Here is a 13,184-nt window from a genome sequence, read left to right on the forward strand (position 1 = left end):
ATATATAAATAAATTTATGGACGAATCATAAAGATGCATATCTTTCTTCAAAAGTAATAATGCTACATGTGTTAGTGATCAAGCACTCACCAGCAATGCTTAGGGGATACTCAAATGAGTCAATATATTTGACTTCAAAAAGAAAGAATATACAAACTAATTACAATTTACTGATAGTTCAACTCGCATTAATGACGATAGTGTATTGTATCGAGTTCGATATTTAGTTATGACTAACCCATTATGTGTGTTAGCTCAATCTCTCTTCGTGTTAGCGTCATTTTAAAATCATCATGTGAGAACTCCTCTTACTTGGCTAACTATTCTGGTTGGAAGGGGCTTCTGCTTTGGGTTTAGCACTTAATCAGTCTTTAAGTTCTTAACCTTGTTTATTCGTTGCTTTTCAGCTCACTAAGCAAGAGGTCTACTGGTTTAGTGTACTGCATAGTATTTAGCTGCTGCACTGCATATTCCCCCCTTATCCAAAGCCATGTGGGTGATGGTATCATAGATTATCTCATACAAAACGACACAATAGCTTTGCTGTTACTTTTTGACAGAAATTGCTTTCCATTCCACCATAAATTGATCTGGATTCAGGGTGTTGTCAAAACAAAATCCGTTTTTTGTCAAAAGAAACGTCAGATGTCTTGCACAAAGAATTTCTAAATACTGACAGTATTTGCGGTCGATAATCAGCTGTTCGATGGTTATGGAGTTCTCAAATTTTCAAATAATTAGCACAAGTGAAACATTCTATGCTTTTGTTAGAGAGAGAACATTTTCCTCTTCCATAGTGCAGCACCGGGCTGCTGCAATCTCACCTCAGCACTCATCAATTCTTTTTCGGACCGTGTTATAAAGTTACAAACCACTCATATGTCCTCGTAGAGTAGGTTTTGAATTCGGACAAAACAAGATGAATACACTACCTTAACCGACTGACCTAAACTCCCGCTTTAAGTTGCATTTCATCTTCATAACAATACAAGATTATAATGAACAATGAGGGATAAAATCCTCGGTGACTTTTCATTAGGAAGATAATTCAAAATTACATCGCGGTAACTTACTATGAAGATGACCGTTACACTTACATTATCGGTATATTTTCAGGACAACCCTACAAGGATGACGATCTGGATCTCCTTCTAAAGGTTTGAAGGGAATTTTACATTTCCACACCAGCTAATAAAAGAGAGACCTAAACAACAAATCACCTTACACTATGTTACAGGGACAGCGAGCTTCCATCTCCCAAGAAATCTAATGTACACAGGGAAAACTCGACTCTAGTAAAACTGTTTCGGAGGAAAAACTTTCAGGTGGACCTCTTGAATATGAACATTTCCGGAAACCATCTCGGCGAAGGACATGCAACACTAGCCCAAGTTTTTGCCATCCCTTGCTTTGTGATTCCATGATTCTTTCCCGAAAACCTCTTCAATCATGTTGCTAGTTGGCAAGAAGTCAACCTTGTTTTTAGGGCAAGTCATATACCCAGCATCCCAGATTTTGGCATCACAAGGCTCCAAGACAAATTCGTGGTCACCGCGGTTAAAACTACCCGACCAATGATTCCCGTTCTCAGACTTCCGCTGACTCTCTTGCGAAGCAGCCACGGCTGCATCAAAGGACGTGCATGAATCATCTTGGACTTCTTGATCTCCCTTTTCATCCCAGGAAATCTTATCCTGAAGCTGAGCTATGGGACAGGAACTGCAGTTGTCAACCAACCCGTAGCATCTATCTAAAATTTGCTCAGGTCCCCGCCCAAACATATCCACATCAACATTTTCATCACAAGTTTCATCCGTATCGTCCTCATCAAGCACTTCCAAATCATCCTTCCAATTTCGCTTATAACCAGGAACACGTCTACCTTCAGGAGACTCAACCACCGAGTCCTCATCCTCTGTCACAGAGGGTTGATTGTCACCGTAATCATTACTCCCCTGCCATTCATCACTGTCACTATCAATATTCATTGGGTCATACCTGTTCTGCTCTGCCCTCTTCCTAAGCATAAAGACATTGAAATAGTAACTGACAATCTCCTTTTTCGTCCTGGAGGGGAAGACAGTTGAAAGTTTTTCCCAGAAATTCTTGCCCAAAGATGTTGGATTTGAGAAGACAACCCGGTGGAATAGTTGCTCCTCTTCTTCACTCCAAGTTTGTGCCACTTGCTCTCCCATGTCATTAAATCCTAGCTCCTCAAATCTCTTTGGCCCGATGGTCTTTACAAGTTTCTCTCTTGCTTCCAAAATGTGCTGCCTGACACATCTAACAGACTCTCCATCTTCACAGCTGCAATCAATTCTGCCCTTTCCAACTATGCAACCCGTGTCAGTAAATAATTCAGTATCAGAATCAGGCATTGGAATTACACAAGTCCCCATTAGCCGTTTCTCATCCTCAAGGTCAAAATTATTATGGGCTCCTTGTGCACCCCACAGTGGAACATCAGCTTGATGCTCTGGTCCAATGGAGGCAGACTTCCGAGGAGGGTGATCCAAAAGAACAGAATAAATATCCTCAAATTGAGTCAAGGTCCTTATTGAACGTTCATGATTGAAGTACTCAGGGAAAAAGGACCCATGAAATGATGCTTCAAACAGAGAATCCTCTCCACTATTGCTGCTAGTGGTCCATGAGGATATGGTAAAGCTTCTAGGTGCGCTGGTTTCAACATCCTCACCGCCTTTTGGAAGACCAGAAAATTTGTCATCAGAAATCTCCTCTTCACTTCTATTATTGTCTTTTGCACATCCATTCTCTACCAATCAAACATCAAACTTTTTTCAAGAGTTCAAACCAAAAAGTAAACTGGAAACAGCAGAATCGCATTAGGCTGTTTTTATGTGACCATATTAGTTACAGACAAAATTGAGAACGAAGTGAAAAATGATTTGACTGAGTTTGACAATTAAAAATCCATCGAATTAGAAAAACTCACGAACATTGACAGGGCTGGACAAGGTGGACTCAGAAACAGACACATTCAGACTATCCGACGCATGCACAAACGAGAAAACATGCAAACAATTTTATCCCTCTTCCAGAGGTTCCACATAATACTTTTTAGAAATCACAGACCCTCACCTAAAGTCTCTGGTTCCTCAGAAACATCTCCAGGAAAAACAGATTCTGAGAAAGAAACTAGCTCTTTATTATGTCCCACTTGTCTTGGGTGCTTGAAAGAAACAAATATTTCCTCGTCATCGAGTGATCGTTTCTGCACCATATTAAACTGCACAAAAGAAATAACAAACGCTTAGATCAAATCATAAAATGCAAAAGAAATGCCTAAAAGCATTTTACACCTACGTTTCTACGTATCCAGAGGGAAGCACCAAGAGACATTTTTATTACATACACACACCTAAAATTAATCAAGTACAAATGGTCTTCCAACAATTGCATGATTCTATCACTCGGATAGCAGAGGCGGTGCACCACAACACAAGTTTCATTACAATGAAAACAAGCAAGACCTCATCCAAAACATATCAAATACCATAAGTTCATGTTATATCAACTCGCTTCGATTCACATAAACGCATCCTTAACAGTTTGAAGCAATTACGTACGTAAATTAAGCACTTCCGAAACAAAGCAAACACAAACAGATACCTCAAACACGGACATTTCCCGCTAAAAATGGTTACTTCTGAAAGTCATTTATTTCCCAAACAATGACACTATAGTTCCCTCTGTCAGTTACACCATATGACTACAAGTCCATCAAAATTTTGACTTTCCGTAAGAAAATTACAACTATATTTGATATCCTTAAAGGGCGTTGTGGGGCCAATTATGTAAGACCCTCCACATAAAAGAGACACCACTGATAGTAAAGGAGGGCAATTTGGTAAATATGACCTGCTGCTTTATTTCTAATCAAAGGGTGCCCCTTTTAGCTAAAAAACAGGATGCCCATATCACATCACAAAATTGAGCAAGAAAAAAATGAACTTTTTAATTGATTTAGCATGCAAAAACTAACAATTTCATCATAAATAAACAAAAGAACTCGGTTTATACCTCAGAAAAAAGTCTTCGAGATATGAAGCAGATCGCTGAATTGGAAGATAGAAGCTCTTGATTTGACGCACCCAAAGGGAAAAACCGAGCTTAATCGAATCAACCTGACTTTTCCCCAACCCAATTTAACTAAACCACGAAAAGCCCCAAATGTTTTAAAACCCTAACCCTAGATCTTGAATTCTGTACGAAATCCCAGAAATTGTACCCAGATCTACCAACAAATACAGCTGATGAGCTATAAAAGAACCTCAAAGGACTGTAGATATACGGATCGAAACCCAGAAATAAAAAAACCTAAACGCGAAAAGAATTCAAAATAATTTACAGAATCGGAAAAAATTACAGCGGAAGGCGAAAAAATCGCTAATCCGATAAACCTTTGTGTCAGATCTACAAACGAAGAAGAAGATCGAATATTTTCTGAAACCCTAACCCTAGAATCGGATTGGGAACACGGCTGAAAACAAAACTGGGATCGGTCGAGAGCCGAGAGGACGAATTGACCGAATCTGAAATCAATTTCAGGATCGGGACAAAAAAAGGAGATGGAATCGGGGCGAAGAAATGATCGAGATCGACTAAAGAGGCGGCGATTGAAGAAAAGGGGCGACGTAGGGTTCGGCTTTTTTGTAAGTGGCTTGTCCGAGAAGGGAAATACCGAAAAGAGACAAGTATGTGATCGTAATTACGGAGAATACCCCTCGTGGTGCGGGAAGGGAGTAGCGATAGGGATGAGGTATATGAAGGGTCGCGCGGTGATTTGGATTTTTGCAACCGCCGCTGGGAGAGCGACACGTGGCGTATTGCTAGAGGAAAGTGGCAGGTGGACAACTAAGCTAGAGATTTGTCTCTTACTTTTTTGGGTTGCAAAATTGGGAGGATTTGATTGGTGCTTTGAATGCAATTTCCTAAAGTGACCCAAGAACTTTTGCTTTTCAATGAAATTAATACAATTATGGGAATGAATGTGATGTGATTTTGTCTTTTAGAAAAACAAAAGGATGTTTGAAATTTTAAATACAAGATTAGGTTTGAGATTTTAGTTGATTAATTGTGGATTTTATTTGGGGTGTGTGGACTTCTCACACACCCCTTGTTAATTTCTGTCCATTGATCTTCTTCAATTCATCCGATCCGACGGCCGAAAATAAAAAAGGTGTGAGAGAAGTAAAAACGGGTGTGTGGATATCACACCCCTTTTATTTTACCATTCACACAAATGTTCAAACGTGGTTTGTTCACGTGATTAGTTGGTTTAACGGCACACAGTTTTCACTTTGCTCAACTCATACGGATATTAGGATGATTGTAGTGAGATTGATACCAAGTTTTTTATTTTTGCGGTTTTGTTGAAAATTAATCCTACGAACCTTCCATTGACTAATAAGTAAGTAGGGGTAATCGCCATATAACTAATTAGTTTTATGGTAAAACTTCAACTTTGTTCATGATATCTGAGCAGGTTGTCCTAAGTATGGAGTCAAACAGTCGCGCTCCACATTAACCTGTTGTGTTCTACATGTGTTAGACATGAAATTCATCTCATTTTTCTGGTTTTTTTTTTGTTCAACAAAAATCGAACAAAAAAAAATTGGTTTTTTCTATTTTTGCCGAAAATGTAGGCTTCTATTTGCTGGTAGTTTTTGTTTGTAAATTTGCAGATGGAGCTTTACAGCAATAGTGGAAAGCATGATGCCTATATACTCTGTTGCAGATTTGATCATCAACGATCCCCACCTAAAAATTTAACCTACTAACGCCATCGTTTGTCAAAAATAAAAAAAAATAAAAAATTAGATTCATCGAAATACACTTTCATTAAATGGAATTGATAATGTAAATATATCAATGTATTAAAAATTAATAAGAAATTGGATTCGATGTTCTCATTATATTCACTTTTCCATATTGTATCAACAGATGTAACATTTTACAGTTCAAATGTGTAAGTGTAACCAAACCCTTTCATATACAAGCTTGCCAAAGACTGTCAAGCACTGAAGAAAATAGTATCCAAGAGTGATCAGAAATAACAAGGTCGTTCTAACGTTGTCCATCCGAAGCTACAAGAATTGGTCATCTGAATTTACAGCAGCGAAGAAACCACCCCTCATTCGCATTTGAATGGCTTTGACTCTCGTTAGCATCTGTCATCCGATCGGTTACAAAAAAGAAGTTAAATGCAAGTCGTTAGAGTAAGCAAGAAAAAATATGTCGAACGGACATGCTATTATAAACACAAAACTACACAAAAAGAGGTCTTGAAGTTAGGGAAGTCGAAGACTAACAGACATGAAAATCTCGCTTTTCAAACATAACTATCAATTTGTTTTACGATAGCACCAGATAGTAGTTTTTCCAGTCAATTAGTCACACGGACAGCCATCACATGAACAACACAATGAGGACAGTAAAAGCTAATGTGTACGGGGGAATGATGAGCAATTTAGCTTGAACAAGCTTATGTTGTCTGAAAAATGTCAATTTTTATTTAAAAAATCAGCGTACTAGGCGAAATCAGAGGAGCGGTAATGAGAGGGCCACAACCATGAATCTAAACCCGCCCAACAAATAACTCCTCTCTTTTTGGCCGTACAAAAATAGAACTTCATTGAGATTTCGGGGCAGAACTTACTGTTTCAGGAATGTCATTGCCATACGCTCAAAGATCAACGCCCTCATCAAGGCCTTTCGAACTGATCATCACATTTGAGTCAATTTGTTTGTCGAACTTCTTCTTCCTCCTCGCTTCAAACTCTTGGAATCCTTCCATCTAGATTTTTATCACGTGGTAAATGTTCAAATATATTGCTGGAAAAAAAAGGGATATAAGTAAAACACCATATCGGAAAATGTGGCATACCTGCTGAAACTGATCCATGGAAATAGGGTTTCCATGAAGGGAAATATTCTGCAGCGCTTTACAGTCTTTCAACAGGTTAGTGGGTATCTGTCGAACAAGGAATACTCCAACTTGTCAATCTTCTATGTAGTTAAGATTAAGAAAGTCAAATGAAACTTGTGATGAGTAAAAACTGTACCTGTTTCACATTATTATTGTCCAAGCAAAGTGACTTTACGTGGATAAGGTTGCAAACTGATTCAGGAAGTTCTTCAATTGAATTATCTGAAAAGCAATCCAGAATCATGAAGCTGTGAGTGGTATGATAAATTTACAGCCATATAACCACATAGAGAAGGAAAACAGTCACATATAAAACATACATCGGTTAGGAGTATAACAGAAAAGTTTAAACATACCATTTGCTTGTAATTCTTCCAGAGAGAAGCAACTTCCTATGGATTCTGGAAGAGACTTTAATTTGTTCTTCGATAAATTTAAAAGCTTTAACTGCATCAAACAATCCATTTTTAGATCCTGGATTTTCACAAGGAATGCTAAATGTTTGATGCTCAAAAAAAGTAAAAGTGGAATTCAGATTCTCATTGATGCATTTTCCAATGTTTTTCGTTAGTTCCAAATTCCAAAATCAAAATGCTGTTGACAATTAACTCAGACATAAAATTCCTAATTGCAGGAACAGCAAAACAGACAATCAGGTGGAAAATCTCAAAGCGCTTACATTCCGCAAGCTTCCAATAGTCTCAGGCAAAGACTCTAATGAATTCCCAGAGATAGATAACTGCTCAAGTCTGACCAACTGTCCCACTAGAAATAGGAAACATACAACTTGTTAGTTAGACGTCCCATGATGAAGTATTTGAAAGAAACAATGGTCCCATGCAGTTGAAGAAAAAATGGTCCCATACAATATCTTACATAAAGAAGAGAATTACATTCATCAGGCAAGGTAGTAACTCGATTTCCATCAAGTGTCATAACTTTTAGGGACACTAGTTTTGCCAAATTTATCGGCAGTCGGTCAATGAGGTTATGAGCTAATATCTGAAAAATAGAGCAAATGGAATTCAACTGTCAACTGATCATCTGAGCATATGATTGAACAATGTACATTTATATTAAACAAATTGGCTCACGTAGGGATTACTTAATTCATGCGAACTAGTTTAGCTATTTGTTTATAAAAATAAAATAAAAAGCTTAATGGTTTCTCGTGGAAAAACAACTTTTTATTTTTATATATTTTGAATCGAATAATCTATGCAGTTCATTGACAAATCTGAAAGCACAGAATCCCACCCAACAGTCAGCTTGTGATAGTAGCCTTCAATAAAAGGACCACCATTTTCATAAAAAAAAATTGTGCACTATCTATTTATCCTTATCTGTTCAATAGAGATGGTAAAAGTTGAAGTCTTAAAAAAATTTATATACAACAAATTGCTCGTAGAGCATGAATTTAGGAATGAGAGAAACAGTACATGTACAAAAGACAAAAATACATGATTCTTACCAGTCGCTGCAGGTTTGCTAATTTGCTGATCTCGACAGGAATGTCAACTGCACGCAGAATAAGAGAAGTAAACTAGATGTTCAAATATGCTTAAGTTCTGAAAATATCGAAACCTTTAACACCAGGCCATGAAAACAACCATTATCATTAAGGGTTAATTCAATGAAGCTTTTTGTTAATGATAGTTAAGCGGAAATCAGATGCCTCCTAGAAAAGACTGCATCGTAAAAGTACTTAATCATGCCTCACGGAGAATGGAACATTACCTATTTTATTGTGTGTTAGATCAAGAGTACGTATGGACTTGTCCAGGTCAAGAACTTCATCTGGAAATGTCTGTTCCAGAGAAAGTAACCAATCAGTACATTGCATCGAACACACGCCCACACATGAAAGGAGCCAAATCACCAGCTTGCAGTTCTTTGTGTTTATTGTCTAAAATGCGTATATGGAACCCGAAACTAGGCATTTATGCACGATACAGTATATATCGCATTGTCAAATAACTGTTTGATTCGCTAAACCGAAAGACTAAAGAGAAACCATGTCAGATACTTAAACTGAATACACCAACAACACATACAGAAAACATCTCCATATAAACTTGGAGCTCTCTTTCGAATTCAATCAACATTCGAACAAGAACATATTCGAAACACCTCAATCAACAGCACCCCACACAAAAAGATTTTAACTTTATCGCAATTTCCGTATTCAATTTGTAATCACAAAACCACAAATGGAAAATGAAAATTATCAAATGAAGCAACTTCATCAAAATTAATCAATTCACTCCACCCACCTCCCCAACATTTCACACCGAATTATTCAAATTACAACAATTATAAAATAAAAAAATTAACCACAAATTCAATCACGCATCCCAATAATACAACCAATGTACGCGCGCGCGCACACACACACATATATATAGGCAGAAATTGAGAGAGAAATTGCCTTCAATTTGGAATCACGGAGGCCAACAATGCCGGTGGATCGCCACCGGGCGGCCCGACTTGCTTTCGAATCCACGTTTTTGCTTGTGTTGCAACCCATCTCGTCACCACCAAATTAATCTCACAAAAAATTAATAAAAAAACAACAAAATTTCAATAAATCGATTTGTATATAAATATATATATATGTATGTCTATAAATTCTTAGGTTTCCCCTCTGCACGGAGAGAAATGAGATTTGTGCAGAGAGGTTTAGGTGGGGGTCAAGCTCCCGAAAGCTCCGAAGCTATGGAGGCCAAGAAGATGAAGAAGAAGAAGAAGAAGAAGAAGTCGTCGGTTTCAACGACTTGTTGTACCTTTTTCTGGCACCAAAAGACCGCGTCTTTTACCCACGTGGCTTACGCTTATTGGGTTTTCCATGGGTTAGTGTGGTTGTTACTACAGGTGATCAGGACTTCTGATTAATGATAAAATGGAATTTAATAATTTAATAATTTAATTTTGGAATTTGGAATTTTTGGCGCTGTTGAGGCGGACTTCACGCGAGTTTTTAAACGGGCGTTGGATCAAACTTTTCGGGTCGGCCCGAATTTGGATCACGGGCTTTGGCTAAAATATGCAAATAAGCGTTAATTCCGTCAAAATTATTATACAAAATGCGTTTTCAATCAATTCAAAATTATTTTCAAATGAGTCAGAAGTTTCGTGAGTAGCGATCACGAGTTTGTTTTTTCTTTTTAATACAAAGACATTTACATTGAAGGTCGAAAATTTAGCCGACTCACAGAATTGATTAGATATTATAATTTAGTATCGAATTCGTCGCAACTAATCAGGGAAAGTTGAATGAAAGTTAAATAATAAAGAGGCCCAAGGCCCGTCTTCTATAAAACGCACGGGTTTGTAATTTCGGACTTTCTTTCTCCACCAACCCGACTTCTTAAAAGCCTGCACTTTTCTGTTCTCTCTCTTCCTGTCGCCGCCGTGGCAGTGTTTTGAACGCGCGGCGAACAGTCCAGCTCCGCCCGTTTGCAGTGGCGTCGAAAGCCACCGCAACCTGCATACCGTCCTGTATTACTTCACGTGCGAATCCCCGCATAGCCTTCTTATATAAAGTCCATCCCTTTCCCTGCCAAGCAAACAAACGCCGGAAATTCTTTGTTTAAATCGTGAGTTCTCTCGATTAATTCAAGTACCCTAGCAGGAAGTAGTAGTTAGGGTTCCAATGTGATCCTTTTTGTTTAAATTTACAATAATTGCATTGAAATTTCATTGCTTTTTAGCTTAAGCAGCTTGAATGAGTGTAAATTTTTTGAATTCTCATGAGTTTGTGTTAAATTGAATTAGCATGTTGAATTAGCTCAAATGTCATGCTCTAATTTTCGACTTTTTCCCGAATTTAATGTTTCGCCGTTGTTTTGTGTTCATGTATATTGAGAACGATTGTGTTGTCCAATGCAGTAAAAATGGGAAGCGAGAGTAATCTGAAGACGTGGGTATCCGATAAGCTAATGACGTTGCTCGGATACTCGGCCGCCCCTGTTGTTCTGTACATTATCGGAATAAGTTAGTTGTTCTTAGTCCTTGTCCACCTTACTGGTTAAGTTGCTTTCGATTTTGTTAATTTCAAACGGATGAGAGCAGCATTGTATGCAATTTGATTTGACTAATGGAAAAAATTGACATTTCTTGCAGCTAAACAAGCAAAATCACCAGCTGATGTGGTAGGCAAGCTTGTGGAATATGGGTTGTCTTCATCAGCTGAAACAAGTGCATTTGCTGAAGACATCTTTTCTAGAGTGCCCCGTAAAGAATCTGGTTTGAACATGAGTTCTTGTTCTAAATCAGATGAATGTACAGACTCAGGATTTTCAACCCCAGTTTTATCCGTCTTCGATGAAATCATGCCTTTCCTGATTGTAATATTCTTTGTTATGTACATCAGCAATATCAGAAACAAGAGGGGGAAGCTGTGATGTTGGTCAGGAAGCAGAAGACATATGCTCTTTTGGATGCAGATGGTGACGACGACGATGATGGAGGTAGATCATCTGTTCCTGTTGTTTCAGAGTCAAGGAAACCAGATTCCCATAAGAAGCGGTATAGGAAGAAGATTTTGAGTCAAGAAGATGACAATGATGAGGTTAAGCCTTTGAACTTTTGTAATATAGTATTCTGTTTTTGTTTCTCAGGGCAATTGCTGTTTTAACGTAGTGCAATGCTGCAGCTGATTGCACAAAGAGGAAGAAAAGAGAAGGGTAAATATGATGGGCCAAGTTGTGGATGCGGGTGCCTTCAATCTTGATGGGGTCACTATTTCGTTTGCTGAAGCGATGGGCTTAAAAAGAAGGATTCAAGTTTGCTCGGTCCAAGGGCCTCCAAAAGGTGATGATAAGAGGGAGACTCCAAGCTTCTTATTGAGGCGGTTCAAAGAAATTGGAAGGTTCCTTGGAAGATTAGAACTATCATTGAGGATGCACGTGGTATTGCTTGCTCCTTTTAGTCAAGTGGGGTGGAACCATATCTGCCAGGGAGGCAAATTTGTCGCGGATGCCTTAGCTCACCTGGGTCTTTCGGTTGAGACTCCTCACATTTGGGATCATGGCTTACCCTCTATTGCTCTAAATGCTTTTAGTTTTGACAGTATTAGAAACGGTTGTTCTCGTGGTTTTTCGCTTTAATGAATTTTTTCCAAAGTTCAGGTACTAAATTTCTTGCAGAAATCTGATTTAGTGAAATTAAATATGAATTACGAAGCGTGCTTAGAAGGAATTAATCATAATTAAGAAGATTGATTTAAGTGGTAATTAGATATTAGTTAATCTATCAGCCCTGTTTTGTTTTCCGTATCAGATTATCATTGTGTCTAGTATAAGGTAACATCTCAGATTTTCTAGCTTAGTCCCCTGACTTGTTCTATCATCCTTTGGTATTCGGATCTCCAAGAGTACCCAGAATACGAAGCATACACAACTCTGGTGCTCTTTTGTGATGATTGGCTCAACATGTATCTTTGACAATTATCACATGCATAAGGATCCCAACATTTACTCAGAAAATAACGAAATAAGTTGCTCAAATGTTCCCGGCTTTGCAGCTTTTTTTGTGTTGAAACCATATGTTCATCTATTGAGCAGGCTGTCTGGTTGGAGTGCCTTCAAGAACCAAATGAGATTATCTCTGTGCCTAGCGGATGGTATCATCAAGTCCATAATTTGGTATTTCTTCTATTTCTTCAAGTTTGTTTCGCCCTATCATAAAGTACAAGTATGAAAGCATGCAATGATTATAAGAGGTTTTCCAAGTAAATCACTCTCCATTTGCAGTGTGACCTTTCTTGCCAGTATAACAGAAAACTTATAGCAGTATGTGCCTTCTGCTTAGCATTTTACATTTGCCTTTGGCTGATTGAAACGGACTTGGCCCTGCTTGTTTCTTGATCTCAATATCCAGGATCTTGTTTTATCTCAAAACTTCATCTAGTGTAAATCAAGTTGTCTTTTCAGCCTCTTGCAACCCTTTCTTTTCAATCAAAATAAAAAGGGTAAAGTACAAAAAAAACTACGTCAACTATTAGTATCATGACACTTTCATACCTCATCTTTTAAAATTGACAGTGTCATACCTCATCTTTAGAATTTGTGACAATATCATACATCCGTCAGTTTTTCTATTAAGTGCTGATGTGGCTACATGCAGGATCCACTCACTAATAATTAAATAAATTTTTAATAATTAAAAATTTAAAAAAAAAAAAATTTAAACTCTCTCCCCTCTCTTCCCATTTTTAATAGAAATTTGTCCC

The 13,184-nt window shown here is 37.9% G+C and overlaps 3 protein-coding genes across 5 annotated transcripts; 1 reads left to right on the forward strand and 2 right to left on the reverse strand.

Moving 5' to 3' along the window:
• Nucleotides 1-993: 993 nt before the first annotated feature.
• Nucleotides 994-4,768, reverse strand: LOC126599617 (uncharacterized). The gene is made up of 3 exons (XM_050266006.1): nt 4,045-4,768; nt 3,103-3,250; nt 994-2,776 (listed from the first exon to the last, which is right to left on the reverse strand). Exons 2-3 carry the CDS (start codon nt 3,242-3,244, stop codon nt 1,383-1,385), a joined length of 1,536 nt encoding a protein of 511 aa, XP_050121963.1. The 5' UTR covers nt 3,245-3,250; nt 4,045-4,768; the 3' UTR covers nt 994-1,382.
• Nucleotides 4,769-5,907: 1,139 nt separating this feature from the next.
• On the reverse strand, nt 5,908-9,693 carry LOC126599625 (plant intracellular Ras-group-related LRR protein 7-like). The gene is made up of 10 exons (XM_050266019.1): nt 9,381-9,693; nt 8,690-8,759; nt 8,424-8,470; nt 7,846-7,954; nt 7,632-7,717; nt 7,309-7,399; nt 7,089-7,174; nt 6,911-6,997; nt 6,683-6,820; nt 5,908-6,194 (listed from the first exon to the last, which is right to left on the reverse strand). The coding sequence occupies exons 1-9, from the start codon at nt 9,477-9,479 to the stop codon at nt 6,710-6,712; spliced, it is 786 nt and encodes a 261-aa protein (XP_050121976.1). The 5' UTR covers nt 9,480-9,693; the 3' UTR covers nt 5,908-6,194; nt 6,683-6,709.
• Nucleotides 9,694-10,286: 593 nt separating this feature from the next.
• LOC126599626 (pre-mRNA-splicing factor ATP-dependent RNA helicase DEAH1-like) lies at nt 10,287-12,089 on the forward strand. Of its 3 annotated transcripts, none has more exons than XM_050266022.1 (5): nt 10,287-10,548; nt 10,841-10,945; nt 11,075-11,205; nt 11,325-11,479; nt 11,572-12,089. In XM_050266022.1, exons 2-5 carry the CDS (start codon nt 10,846-10,848, stop codon nt 11,591-11,593), a joined length of 408 nt encoding a protein of 135 aa, XP_050121979.1. In that variant the 5' UTR covers nt 10,287-10,548; nt 10,841-10,845; the 3' UTR covers nt 11,594-12,089. The 3 variants fall into 3 exon arrangements, with proteins under 3 accessions (XP_050121979.1, XP_050121977.1, XP_050121978.1); XM_050266020.1 differs by having other exon boundaries at nt 11,096-11,205; nt 11,325-11,522; nt 11,607-12,089; XM_050266021.1 differs by having other exon boundaries at nt 11,108-11,205; nt 11,325-11,522; nt 11,607-12,089.
• Nucleotides 12,090-13,184: the final 1,095 nt, after the last annotated feature.

The sequence above is a fragment of the Malus sylvestris genome, chromosome 14 (assembly GCF_916048215.2).
Source record: "Malus sylvestris chromosome 14, drMalSylv7.2, whole genome shotgun sequence".
NCBI classification, from domain to species: Eukaryota; Viridiplantae; Streptophyta; class Magnoliopsida; order Rosales; family Rosaceae; genus Malus; species Malus sylvestris.

Excerpts from the sequence above, each read along its gene's own strand:
- LOC126599626 (XM_050266020.1), top strand. The coding sequence starts at position 10,846 with ATGGGAAGCGAGAGTAATCTGAAGACGTGGGTATCCGATAAGCTAATG. Across the intron at positions 11,206-11,324 it reads GTAAAGAATCTGGTTTGAAC|CAATATCAGAAACAAGAGGG; the intron begins ATGAGTTCTTGT and ends TATGTACATCAG. Across the intron at positions 11,523-11,606 it reads AAGAAGATGACAATGATGAG|CTGATTGCACAAAGAGGAAG; the intron begins GTTAAGCCTTTG and ends GCAATGCTGCAG.
- LOC126599617 (XM_050266006.1), bottom strand. The coding sequence starts at position 3,244 with ATGGTGCAGAAACGATCACTCGATGACGAGGAAATATTTGTTTCTTTC. Across the intron at positions 2,777-3,102 it reads TGAGGAACCAGAGACTTTAG|AGAATGGATGTGCAAAAGAC; the intron begins GTGAGGGTCTGT and ends TTTGATTGGTAG.
- LOC126599625 (XM_050266019.1), bottom strand. The coding sequence starts at position 9,479 with ATGGGTTGCAACACAAGCAAAAACGTGGATTCGAAAGCAAGTCGGGCC. Across the intron at positions 7,400-7,631 it reads CTATTGGAAGCTTGCGGAAT|TTAAAGCTTTTAAATTTATC; the intron begins GTAAGCGCTTTG and ends TGTTTGATGCAG. Across the intron at positions 7,175-7,308 it reads GGAAGAATTACAAGCAAATG|ATAATTCAATTGAAGAACTT; the intron begins GTATGTTTAAAC and ends ATTGCTTTTCAG.